This window comes from Peromyscus maniculatus, chromosome 1, assembly GCF_049852395.1.
Source record: "Peromyscus maniculatus bairdii isolate BWxNUB_F1_BW_parent chromosome 1, HU_Pman_BW_mat_3.1, whole genome shotgun sequence".
NCBI lineage: Eukaryota > Metazoa > Chordata > Mammalia > Rodentia > Cricetidae > Peromyscus > Peromyscus maniculatus.
Window position 1 is genome coordinate 130,583,840 of NC_134852.1, and position 15,781 is coordinate 130,599,620.

The 15,781-nt window shown below is 36.9% G+C and overlaps 1 protein-coding gene across 21 annotated transcripts in view; it reads left to right on the plus strand.

Annotated features, from left to right (window-relative positions):
• LOC102926841 (phospholipid-transporting ATPase ABCA3-like) overlaps window positions 1–15,781 on the plus strand; it is a 136,367-nt gene that overhangs the window by 62,531 nt on the left and 58,055 nt on the right. For 18 of the 21 annotated variants that reach the window (XR_013044558.1, XM_042282808.2, XM_042282792.2 and 15 more), the window contains exons 11-16: window positions 1,309–1,443; window positions 5,001–5,118; window positions 9,090–9,244; window positions 10,700–10,855; window positions 11,206–11,416; window positions 13,190–13,340. Coding sequence is in view for 20 of the 21 variants with exons in the window: in XM_042282808.2 (XP_042138742.2) it covers window positions 1,309–1,443; window positions 5,001–5,118; window positions 9,090–9,244; window positions 10,700–10,855; window positions 11,206–11,416; window positions 13,190–13,340 (926 nt within the window). In the remaining variant the exon portion in view is untranslated. The remainder of the gene's footprint in view (window positions 1–1,308; window positions 1,444–5,000; window positions 5,119–9,089; window positions 9,245–10,699; window positions 10,856–11,205; window positions 11,417–13,189; window positions 13,341–15,781) is intronic. The other 3 variants (XM_042282819.2, XM_076551489.1, XM_076551465.1) reach the window with 1 other exon arrangement.

The window sequence follows — 15,781 nt, forward strand, 5'->3', positions numbered from 1 at the left end:
GCTGTCTTAGAAAGATTAGGTTCCAGTTCATGTGTCTTCTATTTTATTTTGGTAGTCTTCAGGTTCTTTCCAAAGAACTTGAAGATTTTCACTGTAGTAATCTCTTATTTCTTTACCTAACCTATTTATTCCTTATATTTTGTTGGTTTTGGATGCTGCTAAGAATGGAATTGTCAACTTTGTTTTTGGATATTTTTTTACTACTTTACTAATATATACAAAACAATTGATTATTATATGTTGTTCTTGTCCATTGTGTCTTTCTGTTTGTTAGTCCTGGTTGTAGGTATATGAATGGGTGGGATTGTGTCCTCTTTAAATGCAGATTCAGCTCTTCTGTTTCCATTTGGTTGTGTTTTATTTCTTTTACTAGCTCACTGCTTTTACTAACTAACCCTTGTCATGCAAAAGTGGTGAGTGTGAAAGGTGGACAGCAGACATCATCTGTCTTGTTTGGGATGTAAGAGACAACGTTTTCAATCTCTCATTATTGAGTATTGTTATTTGTAAGTTTGGGACATTTTTCATAGAGACACCTTTTGGTTTCTAGATTTCTAAGTATTTTTTTTCATGTATGAACTAAAATTATCCTATGGTATTTTCTTTTATTTTATTAATGTGATACTACATTGATTGATTATAGTGTCTGGAACCATCTTTCAAATACCTTCCACTTTGTAATGGCATGTAATCATTTCGATATACTAGTAGATTCAGCTTGTTGGCATTATATTAAAGATTTTTGCATCCATATTATAAGATCTATAGTTTTTTCACTTGTCTTTGTCCAGTTTTGGTGTCAGGATGATACTGATTTCTCAATGAGTTAGGAGATATTCACTTATGTTTTTGGAAGAGTTGAATAAAAACTGTTAATTTTTGTTTAAATATTTGAAAAAATTCCCTAATGAAACTAGTCAAATCTTTGTAAGAATGTTATTGATCACTAATTCACTTTGTTATAGGTCTATTTAGAGTTCACTTCTTTTTTTCTAATTTTTTTATTATATATGTTTTTCCTCTTCCCCCAGCTCCTCTCCATCTTCCTACCCACTCACCCAACTTTATGTTTTCTCTCTCTTTCAAAAAACAGTTTTTGTTGTTGTTACTAACATGTTCTATTTATTCATTAATAAAAGTGCATAGTACAAGCCCTTTACACATCCAAGTGCTCAATAAAAGATTAACACAAAACCCTGGATAGCACAGACTTATTTGTTTGACATGATTTAAACCTTTAGAAACAGCAAATTGAAACAAATGGTTTTAATGCTCACTTTGGTAATGATCTGTTATCTTGTTCTGTAGCGCTCATACTGGTTTGGCAAACCAAAAATTCAAAAGACTGCAGAAGAGACAAAGTGCTTCCCCATTGTGCATAACTGTTTTGAGGCTGAACCTACCAACTTGGTAGCAGGTATCCAGATCAAACGTTTGTACAAGGTATTGTTTTAAATGTTCCTTCAGGAACCAAAAACCATTTACTATACATTGAGAATGTTTATAGTTGACTAATTCAGAAAAAGAGATGCTATCCATTGAGAATGTTTATAGTTGACTAATTCAGAAAAAGAGATGCTTTAATTGCTTTATTTGAATCATAATTAGTATAGTTGTCCTCTAAGAATCAGAGCTTGTTTGGAGATGTGTTTAATAAATCATATAAATATAGATGTATCTTTACAAATGTTGTGTTATTCACTCCACCTTTATGCATTACTTTCATTCTTCACTGATGGACATGGCAACAAGTGATAATGTGATTTTATAAAAGTGTATGTTAATAAATAAACTTGGTGCAATGCTTCATTTAGATGTGGTGAGGGGTGTAACACTACTGGCAGTCTCCTGACAGTTAACTTTCTACTTTTCTTCAATCTGAAACAATCTTGATGTCATCTTCATTTTCTAAGAGTGCTTTCATTGGATATCAATTTTTATAATAAAGATGTTGCTGTGCTATTGTTCTGAAATTTATTTTTTCATATTTAATGAGCTATAATGAGCACATAAACATTTCATATATTTTAGGTATACAGTATGATTGGTGTACATGTGTACTGTGGAAGGGTTTACCACAGTCAGATATTTAACATCCATTACCATCCACGGGTTTTGATAGTTCATATTAATGAGAAAATTTAAAATTTGCTCTCGTCACATTTCAGATAAACAATGCTATATTATTAATTATCATTGCATGTTATAATTAGACTCCAAGATTTATTTATTTTACAACTGAAAGTTGGTGCCCTTTAACCAATGTATCTCTATTTCCCTCAGTACTTGATAACCACTGTTCCACTCTCTCCGAATGTGGTGTTTTTAGATTTTTACATGGAGATGAAATCATGATTTTTGCCTCTGTGTCTGGCTTCTATTCATTATAATGGTCTCTGGGGTTTGTTCATGTATTAGGAATGGCAGGATTTCCTTCATTTGTAACCAAATAATATTCTAGCTGTGTCTCATATCTTTATCCATTTATTTGTTGATAGATAGGTTTTTACTCGTCTTGGGCATTGTAATTATGCTTCACTGAACATGGAAATGATTGTTCTCAACCGCAGAAAAGAGATAATCTTAGCATTGCATCATTAGGTGTGAAGTTTACTATGGACTTGGATTGTTAGATTAAGTAACTCGTTTTCTATTATTTTGTTATAAATTTAAAAATAAAAGATAATTTAAAAGTACATTTTCTACATTTTTATGTGACTTGAGAGGGTTTTTCTTAATTCTGTTTTTCTCTTACATGTGTTTGTGCATGGGTGTGTACATGTGCACACATGTATAGATACATTATTCATTGAAACATATCTCTCAGTTTGAGCTAAAGCTCACAAATATGTCTAATCTTGATAGTTATCTTGCTCTGTGGAACCGCTGTTTTGCCTTCTCAGGCTAGAATTACAGGGAGGCCACCATGCCCAGACATTGACTGAATTCAGTATCAGACTCCTTTTCTTTTGCTTATCAAGAAGCACTTTAACCACTGAGCTATTTCCTTGACCTTCTGTTTTTGTTTTGTTTTGATTTTTGAAACGGTGTTGTTATGTAGCTAGGTTGGCACTGAATTCATGATCTTTCTGCCTCCATCTCCTAAATACTGGGATTACTAGTAGTATAACTTTTCACAAGCATTGTTTCCAGGGAAAACTCTGCTTCAGCTCTTATTTTGCTTCCTATAATGTCCTTTTATTTTCTGGTACCTTATAACAAATTTGTCACTAGTTTTGTACAAATTGGTGTTTTTTATTAAAGATAGTTTTCCTTTGGATCTCTTCCTGGCTTTATTAACTCCAGAAAATCTGTACTTCATAGAGGGAAGGATAGTGGGTAGTTTTGTTTCTGTTATATATTAATATTTTGCCTTAGAAGCAATTTTAATTTCTTGGCAACAGTTTGATTCTTTCTTATCTGTTTTGCTTAGTTTACAGTTAATTATTCCTCGTGATTGAAACACAATTCCTTTTTATAGTCTGTCCAATGCCTGAGAATTTACTATGCCACAGTCTTTAAACTGTAAGATCTGGGAACATCATAGGACTGACTTTGCCTTTGTCTCTGGAAGGCCTTGCCTTTGCTCCCTGATAAAACTTTTGTTTCATATGTAACAAATAAATGAAATAATCCATGCAAGAAAATTACAAATCACTACACTTTATTAAGCCAATTAAGAGTACAGTAAGTCCTCTAGCCAGCTGACCAAGAGCAGGCTCCTGCCTGGAGAAGATTCTTGGTGCCACAAAGGATAATAGGGATTTTAAAATCAGAAGGCTGTGGTCACATCACACCTGATGCAGACTTGTAATTTTGATCTCATAAAATGTCACACAAGGCCATTTCTCCAAAGGAACCAAACTTTTTTTTAACCTCTCAGGACTCTTTCTTAACAGGGAAGGATGATCCTATTGATCTTGGGGGGAAAAAAAAAACATTTTCCAGGGGAGGAAATCAGGAGTCAGGGGAACCTAGCTTTCTTAAGCTATTTCATCACTATCACCATTTTAGGACCTTTGTTTTGCTCATAATGTTGATTATATCTGGATTTATTTTTATTTGTCTTTATCTTTTGTCTCATCGTGTTTTGTGAAGGCTTCAGTAAAGCAGAGATTTATATGTGGGATTATATTCAAGTTTTCCTTTTTTGTTTGCATATTGAGATGAATTGGGAGGGGTCAGTCACTGAGTTAGAAGGGACAGTTGAATATATTTTTAAATGGTAAAATTGATTTTTAAATTTACTGAAGTGTAGGTTAATAATATAGATAAATTTCAGGTTTATACATGCCAATTGTGAGGTGTTTATGAAATATTTAAATATGTTTCTGGTAGAGATTGTATTTAGAGATACAAGTTACACCCAACCTAGAGGAAGATAGTGACTATATACACTGATGACATGACTTCTCCATGGTATGGTTAAGGGGAAGGCTTTTAGTGTAGATAAGAGAGAGAGAGATCAGTCAGAGGCATCTGGAAGAGTCTAGAACAGTGAGACAAGTAGACGCACTGTGGCCAGCAGACTGGACCTTGAGAGAAGCAGGAACAGAGCAGGGCCGAGCATGAGAGCAAGAGAAATAGCAGGGTTATAAAGAGGATGAGTGGTGGGGGTCACAAGCTTGTGAACTGGAGGGAGTTTAGGGTAGGGAAGGAGGTAAGAAGGGCTAGGAGGATAGCATGCTCTTTGGTGTGCTAATAGGCACCACAGATAGCTATTTGTCCCTTCTGTCAATGATAAAGGAAATGCTTCTTCTGGTACAGGGGAACAGGCTTCACAAGTTACTGAGGAATGCTGGCTTTTGTCTGACTGCCAGAAATCCTCCTGTATTTCTGGGTATCTGGACTGCCTATTAGAGTTTGGGGAACTAGAGCTTCTTTTGGACCTGACAACAACATCATCTGGTTTTGATAGCATGAGTTTGATGATATAAGTAGAGGGTGTGAATGTTTGCCTTTTTAACTGACAGATAACAAATTGCTCTTTCATCCCACAGGAGTTTAGAAACAAACCTGCAGTAAGCAACTTGTCATTGAATGTGTATGAGGGGCAGATCACTGTTCTTCTGGGACATAATGGGGCAGGAAAGTCCACAACCTTGTCTGTTCTCACAGGTGTGTATTCATCTCCAGTCAGAACAAAGGAACCTTCCTAGGACTGAAAAACAAGGATTTTACTCTTGAGGACTGGCCACTGATCTCTCCAGATACAACTCACTTGTGCTGAGTACTAACAGAACAATAAAGCCCAGAAACTAGGATATTCAAGAGCAAAAGAGAGGGACAGAGAGGAAGAGACAGGGGAAGGAGAGGCAGACATCTTCCTACAGTTGACCCTGCTCTGCAAGTTATGAAAATAATTGCATAGGACCAGTGCTTTTCCTCCATTGGAAACAGAGATAGAGCAAGACTTATGTCCAAGTCTTTCTGAATTCACCAAAGAACTGATGTCTCTTCCACTTTGTGTTAAACAGTGATTTTCTGTACAGTATATTATGTACAGTGAACAGTACTGTATAAAGCACTCTAAACTGTGTTAAAAGGTTCAGTATCATGTTAGGTGTTACTCCCCAAAAGCAAATATTAGAAGTATAGATATGATGTGTCTAGCATACTAAATTATACCACATGCATATTTTAAAACCCATCAACATGCATACTCTAAGTGCATGTAATTCTTTATCAAATACACATCAATAAGCTAAAAACTAAAATTACAATATGATCCTTTTCTGGATACATGTCCAGGAATATTGAAAACAGAATCTTAAGAGCTACTTTCACACTCAAGTTTCTAGCAGCATTTGCCCAAGCTACAGAAATACTCCAGATTTTTGTCAACAGAGAACTGGTAAGAAAGTGTAGTATATTCATACTCATACAATAAAATACTCAGGCTTAAACCAGAGAGAAATCCTGTTTCATGCTATAATGTGGATAAAATTTGATATTACTAAGTAAACCAGTTACAAAAAGAAAAATCTAGAATAATTCCACTTATGAGCGATATCTATGTAGAGTTGCCAACTTTATAGAAACAGGCTGGAGAATCATGATTGACAGAGACTGGTTTTTCGTCACAAAGAATAGAATATAGCAGGTAGCACAATGAAGTATTTAAAGTAGGAGAGGACAGAGATTTTTAACCAAAATTTTATACCTAACAAAGCTGCCCTTCAAAAGTAATAGAGAAATTTAGACATAAGCAGGAAATAGAGGCTGAAGGAGTTCATTACTATACCATTTAGTATTTCATAAAATGCTAGGACTCCTTAGTGTAGCAATGAAAGTAACTAGGAAGTCACTTAAATCTTCTATGGAAAAGATACCCAGCTAACACAACTGCATATATTTAAAAAAAAAATAGCAAGAATTATTGTAGTTTTGGTTTGCTATATTGTTAGAAAGAAAAATGCATGAAAGTTAAGTGTTAACCTGTTATTGGGCACATATGTATAAAAAATGTAATTTTGTGATGGCAACATAAAGGAAAGAGGGTATAGATATATAGGAGCAATGTTTAGGTTAACTTTTGTCTTTGTTTCTTTTTCATTCTGTGAAAAAATACCCTGACAAGAATAACTTCTGGGAGGAAGTGTTTGTTTTGGCTCCCAGTTCCAGGAGAACACAGTCCATCGTGGTGAGGAAGACATGGCATCAGGCAGGGAAGGCGTGATGCAGAAGCAGGGGGCTGGCTGGTCACTTTGCATCTCTACTCGGGAAGCAAAGAGTGAACAGGAAGTGAGGCCAGACTATAAAACATCAAGGTCCACCCCCAGTGGCTCACTCCCTTTATCAGGGCTCTACCTCCTAAAAGTTCTATAACCTTCCCAAACAACAGCACCAGCCTGTGGGGGATATTTCACAATTAAACCACCACACTGTCAAAGTTAAGATGCATGAGTACAGCCAAATTAAAATAAATGTAAAATACTGTTTTTTACCATAACCGTAAAAGTTAAATTTAAAGAAAATCACTAGAAAGTCACCTAAACAAAAATTAAGGCGATAATGAAGGAAGTGAGGGACAAACACAAGACATTTATAAGTAATTGCCTCATAGTTAAAATATCCAGTTAAAAGGTAGATTTCGGGAACATGGCCCTTTTACAATTACCAGTCTCTATGTTGCCTATAAATATATGATGATATTCATAAATGACACTGTTTAGTAACCCCTTGATGAGCATGGAAGAGAGAGGGTAAGCAACTGCTAGTCCAGACTACCATCTCTGTTCTCACTAGCCTCCAGGTGGCTAAAGTATGCTGTGTCCCTTAGCATGCAAAGCCAGCCTTCTGGATTGATAGATACAGCAATCAGCTTGGAATGGAGGTTTTCAGCTACTGTGTCCAAAGGTAGGGAAAAGGCTGTGCTGACTGCCAGCCAACTGCCCTCTTCTGCCCTAGATGACAACTTGGCCATTTGCATTTCAGTGACTTTTGAAAGAGGACTTCTACCTGTCTGCTTCCACTTTGGAAGAGAATCTAGCAAGAGCAAAATTCTAAAATTCTGTATTCTTTGTGTTACTTATATCAGTTCTGAACTTGTTTCTAAAGTATTAATAAAAATATTTTGTTGGTACTAAAAGTATGTAATGTTTCTGTTTGAATTCAGGTTTTCTTAGAAGATAAGTTCATGTGAAATTTTACTTCTATGTACTCCTTATACTTGCTGTTTCCAATAGTTTTTTCAGTGTTTATAAAGTAGTCTTGTTAAGATCCATATAGTAATAGTAGCCATCTTTCATATTGGAATGTAGCTAAAATGTGACTAACTTGGTTATTTTCTCCATGTTGAACATTTGTCTTCTGTCAAATTAGATGGCCTTGTTATAGGCATCTTCGAATATAATTGGCTATGTTGGCAATGTTTTAAAGATTTGTTTTTATTTATGTATAGGTATGTGTGTATTCTGAATAACTGCCACATGTGTGCAAGTGTGAGCCACCCATGTAGGACTTGGGAGTTGAACTGAGGTTCTTAACTGCTAAGCCATCTCTTCAGCCCCTGTAGTGTATTTTAAATTAACTTTTAAAAACTACATTTTAAGAGTATGCATTTTAAAAAAGATAAGTGAGTCAAGGGGGTTAGCAGCTTTATAGTTAGTTATTCACATATTATCAAATATTTCACCATAAAATCTGAATTAATTACCAACAGCATAACATAAATATTACGTATTTAAAATATTTAAATTTATTGAGGATAAGCATTATATTTTTTCCAGTCTTTGTTTTTCACAGCATCTACCCAGTACCTAGTGTGAGCCTCTCAGGGCACAAGTGGCCAAGCCCCACCCCCAGACTGCTCTGATGGCAAGGCCCAGCTCCTCAAGGCCTGTGAGTTCCCAGGCCCCACCCACCCCAGACTACCCTAAAGGCCATAACAGCCATTTCCAACCCCTCAAATCACAGATAGCCAAACTCTCTACCCTACAGAAAACAAGCCCAAGATTGGGCCACAAAATCCCACCAATCCCAGGCCACCCTGGAAAGCTCTGCCCCCAAAGAAACCCTATGTAAAGCCTGCCTCCTGCTCAGTTTTTCTGCTTCTCCCTCAAGCAGAGGCTGCCACCCTCATGAGTCTTTCCCAATAAATCTCTTGTGTGACTTTTTGTGTGTGTGTGTGCAGTGTGATTTTGTAGTATTCCTTGGTTCCAAACCCCTAGGATACCTTTCCCTTCAGAGCTTCAACACTTCCATCTGTGGAAACCTTTCCCCTCAGTGAAGCTGCAACATTGTATTGGGGAAGCCTTTCTCCTCAGAGCTGCAACACTTGCACCTAGTATTATACAAATACAGTAACTATCTGATTACAATGATATATAGCAACTAATCCAAATGTTTTTTCATAATAAACACCAATAAACTCTATACCCATTATAAAAAGTTAGCATGTAAATAAAAAAGAAATAAAACTTAAAAGGACTAATTCTGTCACACTAAAGGCAAGTTCTGGTGTTTTTATTTCTCTGTAGACAATACTAATCCTCTTTAATACTCAACAAGTTTGATATGAGCTTGCAATTGTATTGCTTATATCACATGAAAACTTAGCATATTCCGTGTCTTCTACATAATTCTAGGTCGTTTTCCTGCTACCAGAGGAGAAGCCTATATTAATGGATATAGTATTTCAGATAACATGATTGAAATTAGAAAAGACTTGGGCTTCTGTCCTCAATATGACCTGTTGTTTGATGACTTGACACTATCAGAACACCTTTTTTTCTACTGCATGGTAAGTCAGAAGTATGTCTTATAAAATTACCTAGTAAATTTGACTTTCTTCTTTGATTTACAGCTCTGCTAACTTTAACTTTTTTAAATTGAATTTATTTAACTATTGTGAAAAGATTAAAATTATACCTTTTGTATTGCCTGAGGTTGATACAGATATATGTTGGACAATGCAGAAATCAAGTTAAACATAGCTGACCCTAATCCAAAGTTTCTCCCTGCATTCTAGAGTACTTCTTCTGGCCAGGCTTCAGCATATTGTCCTATAATATTTTATCCAAGTCTCCTCACAGTGTAGTTTACCGAAAGTCTGGGCTAGCTGCCCAGCTCCTGGCTCAGCAAGGGCCTTTCTGAAATGGCTATGATGTGAATACTCAGAGGCATCTCACTATTGTCTTTCCCATGTATATAGTATCTGTTGGTCCATCTTACACTGGGAAGAGGTCTAATCCCAGTTTTCAGTGTTTGCTATTCATCAATTAGGATTAGTTTCACATTGGCAAGTGCTGTAATGAGCACACAACTTCGTTACACTGTGTACAACATCACTTTCCTGCTTCTGTTCTCTCTCTGTACTTCCTGCTTTCCCAGATGCTTTTCTCATTTGTTCAGCCAGAAATTATCACCTTCCATGACTGTGCTCCATCCAGCCTGCAGACAGACAAAGAGGAAGTGTGAGCCTTCCCTCTGGAGCTACAGTGCTGTGGAGCTGTGGAAAGGTTTTCCCTCCTCAAAGTTTGCCTTGTGCAGACTTGACTTCTCATTGACTCCTGCCACTATCCCCAACAGAAGAATTCCATGACTTGTGTACAAAAGAAAGAGAAGAAAATTTGGTTCTCTGGCTGTCTGGTTTCCTTTCCCACTCAAATCAAAATGGAAAGTTTTCTTTACTCTCTGTTTGGACCAGGGAGCTGACTTGCAAGGTTTGGATTGCTTGGAGTTCTGCTAAAGGGCACACAGGAAAGTGGTAAATGACCATTGGCTCAGTGGTACTGTAGATTCTAGAGTTCTCCAAGACAGCTGCTAACTTTACTTTGCACACTTCTCTGTAGTTAGCAAGGTCAGTGGGCTATAAAGAAGTGTATACATTTCCACAGCATCTGGAGCTCATCACAGATGTGTTTTCTTTCATTAATAGGCCACAGATACCTTTATAAATTCTAAATACAAAAGAAAACACAGTTCTGGTGATTAAATCCAGGGCCTTGCACATATTCTCCCACCAACTTACATCTCTATTCCCTGAAAAATTTTGTTTTAGGAACTGTCCCTTAGATGTGAGGGAAGATACACAAGAAAGAAAACACTTTTAATTGATGTAAATAAAGCAGATGGTGAAGTGTTTCTAGGGATACATCTGTAATACACTTTCATATCTGTATAACATCTAATGATCCTTGATTCCTTGTGACAGTAAAACTGGATGCGTGATATAAACCCTGGCTTCTTTTTCCAGGTAAAAGGAATACCTGAGGACATAAACTGTGTGGAAGTTGAACATATGCTGTCTATGTTTAACCTGAAAGATAATTACCATGCATTATCAGGCTCAGTGAGTGGAGGAGTGAGGCGCAAGCTCTCCATCATTATGGCACTTACAGGGGGCTCCAAGGTATTAAGAAGACAAAGAAAGGGGAACACTGTGAGCACAGAGTAGGAGGTGAAACAGGGACTCAGTATGAGTTTCTTCAGCTGTCTAGAAAACTCAGTTCGCTAAAAGCCTGTGAGTTGTTATAAATCTGAAAGGAAACATGATAGTGGAGACAGAAGGGAGTCATTTGCATTTTATCACAGCTGTTATAAAATAATGTTTTCAATTGTTACTGTTTTCTTAGGTTCACATCTGTTTTAGTTGTCATTCTGTACCTTAGCTCCAGTGTTCTCCCTTCAAACAGTAAATATGCCCCTGAGTAGCTTAGCATTAATTATCAGTGATCATAGAATTGTTCTTCTGGCTTTTAGGTAGTGATACTTGATGAACCATCATCTGGCATGGACCCAATGTCAAGAAGGGCCACCTGGGATATCCTTCAGCATTATAAATTCAATCGGACCATTTTACTAACCACCCACTACATGGATGAAGCTGACATCCTGGGTGACCGCATTGCCATCATGGTCAGGGGGACCTTGCACTGCTGTGGCTCTTCCGTCTTCCTGAAACAAATATATGGTCTCACTCCATTTGATCATTCTTAGTATAGTAATGCCTTAATAATACTCTTCTAACATTATTTTCACTATATTCCCAAAACTTAATTACCTTCTTCAATTCTGCAAATTTAATCTCAATTAATATAACTTTAAAAAATTTTTTTAGTTCTTTGAGATTTTCATATGTACTTTGATCATGGTTCTTTGCAATCTGAAACAAAGTTGCTGTCCCATTTTGTACTTACCAACAATCTTCTTTGTCTCTGGAATGCATCTGCATCCAGATGGTTATCTGGTCGATTGAAATGACTGACTCATTCATTCATTCATTCATTCATTCACTCACTCACTGAGGAGAGGAGGAACCAGATATCCCTACCTTTAGTTTCTGTTACCAGAACCAGTATTATGCCTCACCATAATGACATAAATCTGAAATTTGGTATTGGCAGTAACAATGTAATGCAGAATAAATGAATTAAATAAATGAGGGCTGAAGAAATAGCTCAGTGGTTCAGAACACTCTTTGCCTTGCAGAGGATCTGGGTTCAATTCTCATTACCCATATGACAGTTCATAATCGTCTGTAACTCCAAGGAATCCAATGCCCTCTTGTAGCCTCCATGGGAGCCAGGCATTCATGTGGTGCGCATACATGCGGGCAAAATACTCATACACATAAAATAAGATTATGTAAGTGAAATAAGGCAATTCTGTGATAATTAATTATATCTATCTGTAATAAGTGATAAAATTAGTATCATGAACTGAATTATTATGGGTTAAAATTATAGCAGAATTTTTTATTAGAGGCTATAAATGTAGACATGGTAGAAGGATTCTAAAATTACAGTAATAGAAATGTAAGTAGAAATAATTAAAGGTTAATTAACAAATTTATCCAGGATTTGAGTTCACACAATTCAGTTACTGATCACTCTACTGGTTACCATGCTCTGTCCCTTATGTATTAGATTCAAATCAATAATCCACTTTATAGAACATAATCCTTTGAGATTTCATATATTGTATTTTGATCATTTTCCCATATATATTTTATTCAGTTATTTTGTTTTATGTGTAAGAGTGTATTAGCCTGCATATGTGTATGTGCCCCACATGTGTGTCCAGTACCCACAAAAGTCAGGGCATTGGATTCCCTGGAGCTCAATGTGGGTGATTGTAAACCACCATGCAGGTGCTAAGAACAAAACCTGGGTCCTCTGCAAGAGAAACAAGTGATGCTGAGCTATCTCTCCAGCTGCCTGCAAAACAAATATTTTTTTAAAAATAGTTTCTGTTGTCAATTTGGATGCCAATTTTATTTTTCAAAGTTTATGATTACCTTACAGGTTGAAATGTCCTGCTGAAAATACACTTTTATTTGTAGTATTCACTACTGTATCCTTGGGGCCTAGATGAGTGTCTGATATATAATGTACAACTAACAGTGATTAAATGATTGTTAAGATTTCTATTTCAAAGTAAGTAGTCCAGTAACAGGTGACCTCACTTTGTATATCAGCCATGTTTGGTTATATACACTAAATCATTAAGGTTTACTAAGGACTATATCGAAATTCTAGATGTAGCTGTTATTTATTCAGTCTCTTAGAGTGCCATTTGAAAACTTTTGTATCAGCTGCCACATTTTCAGTACTAAATGTCTTATTGCATACCATATCTTCTTCCTTATAGGAGTAGATAACCTAAACCATGAAGAGCAAACATTACCCTTAAGGGTATTAAGTAGAAAATTTCTTCAGTTGGTCATCTAAATGGTTTATTTCAGGTGCTGGATATCGCATAGTCATGGAGAAAGAACCATATTGTGATGTTAACAACATCATTGCAATGATACAGCATCATATTCCAGATGCTGTGTTGGAAAATGATTTAGGAAGTGAGTTATCATTTATCCTATCCAAAAAGTATGTATCAAGGTATGAATCTCAATAATTTTAGATGGTTGGTTTGGGGGTTACTAGAAACATGTTTTCATTTCCTAGGCTTAGTAACTTAGTGAGTAATGCATTTATAGTAAACCAAAGTTTCTATTTATAGCTACCATTTGCCAAGTATAGTTAGAAAGCTCACAACTCAATATTTCTGTTACTAAACAGAGAGTTGCCTCATAAGTTCAAGGTCATTCAAGGCTTACTTGATACTTTGTTTCAAATTTTCCAACCTAGTGGCATAGTTTTGAATATTAGTGATGGATAGTAATGGCACTGTTTCCAGTGTACAAACAGATGCATAGAAATGGGACCCAGAGAAATATTAAGATGGTAAAGAGTAATGTAGGTTGAATGGCAACTCTTAGAGAAGCTATAACACATCTGTTTGACTTCTACTACTAGCCAGATGAGTTATTGGAAGTATTCACCAAGACACTTCATTGTGATTACCATTCCAGCTAAGAGTGTTTGTTGTTCATCTTCAAGGACTGAACTAGGTTTTTGTTCTTGTCAGAAGTTATTGCCACCTAGATATCCATCTGTGATTAATACTGGCCATCATAGGCTCATGTATTTGAATTCTTAGTCTCCAGTTTGGGAACTATTTGGAAAGGATTAGGAGGCATGGCCTTGTTGGAGGAGGTGTATCACTGGGAGTGAGCTCTAAGGTTTCACTCTCAGCGCTTACTCTCTCCCTTTCCCCCTCCCTTTCGCCCCCCCCCCACGCATGTGGATCAAATTTAAGTTCTCAGCTACTACTCCAGTACCGTGCTCACATACCTGATGCCATGTTCCCTGCCATGATGATCTTGGACTAACCCTAAAAACCTATAAGCAAGACCCCCAATAAATTCTTTCTTCCAAAAGTTGCTTTGGCCTGATATCTCTTCACAGCAACAGAAAAGCAGCTAATGCAGAAGTTGGTACCAAGGCATGAGCTATTGCTGTAACAGGTCTCATCATGCTGGGGTTTTGGGAGCGTTGGCGTTTTTTGGTTTTTGTTTTGTTGTTTTCTTTTGTTTTTTGAGGAATGTGGAAAACTCTGGTACTGTGAAGCAGAAAAGCAGTTAGCACTGTAAGTGAGACATAATGGGCCACCTAGTAAGAGCTTGGAAGACAGTATTGCTGAGGGCAGTGTGGATGAGGGAGGCCCAGCTCAACAAGTTTCAAAGGGGAACAATAATTGCAACTGAATTAGAAACATTCTTATATTTTTGCAAGGAATGTGGCTTCTTTCTGCCCTTGTCCTGGGAATCTGCTAAGCTAAATTGAAATGATTAGAACTAATTTCATTGGTAGAGGAAATTTCAAGACAGCCTAATATTGACTCTGTTGTATGGTTATTAGTTATTGCCCTTATATGGATCTATAATGAAAAAGAGCAAGCAGGGCAAACAAAAGTACAAAATGTGCAGTTTGAGAAGAAAAATGTTACCAGAAATTTTAATGTTAGAACCTTGGTTTATGCTGAAAGAGATGAGGAAAAAATGGAGTGGTACCCTCAGGGTGAGACCACAAGTACCTAACCCTGAAATTTGTAAAAGGGCCTAAGAAATTATATGTTACTAAAAAGCAACAATAAATCAAAACTTATGCAAATGTAATTCAAGGAAGGGCCGAGTTCAATCCCAAACAGGCAATAGAACTTGGCAGCTTTGGCCATGTAGCTCTGCCTTTAGAGTCGTGAGGGATATAGGAGTAAAGGAATTGTAGAATCTTCCTCCATGGTTAAGGAAAGCCATTGAGGTCATGCATATGACAGAAGTGTCTCTGCATGGAACCCAGAGAGGCCATTGTGTAAAGCTATGAAAGTGATTCCTGGATTACATTGAACAACACGATGTTGGAGATGCCAGAATCATGGTATGGTATTTTAAATGCTATTGACCCCCATAATCTCACAGGGAGTGGCACTATTGTTAAGTGTGGCCTTGTTGGAATAAGGGTGGTCTTGGAGGAAGTGTGTCACTCTGGGGGCAGGTTTTGTGGTTTCCTGTGCTCAGGATTCCACTCAATGTCAGAGTCATTTTCCTGATGCCTGCAAGATGTAATCTCAGCTCCTTCTCTAGCACTATGCTTGCCTACACACTGCCATGTTCCCCACCATGATGATAATGGACTGAACCACTGAAACTGTAAGCAAGCCACCCCAATTAAATGTTTTCCTTTATAAGAGTTGCCATGATCATGGTGTCTTTTCACAGCAATAGAAACCCTAACTAAGACAGAAGGGACTTCTGCCAAGAAGAGCTACAAACAGGGAATGAAGCTAACCTGAGAGAGAGGTGTGTTGCCACACTCAGCAAAGATGAGAGGAAAGAGCCATCTAATCCCTTTGATATCAGATATAGAGCTACAGGATTTGAAAAACCTCCTGGTTTTCAGCCTTGCTTTGGTCCAGTATTTCCTCCCTATGTCTCTTATTC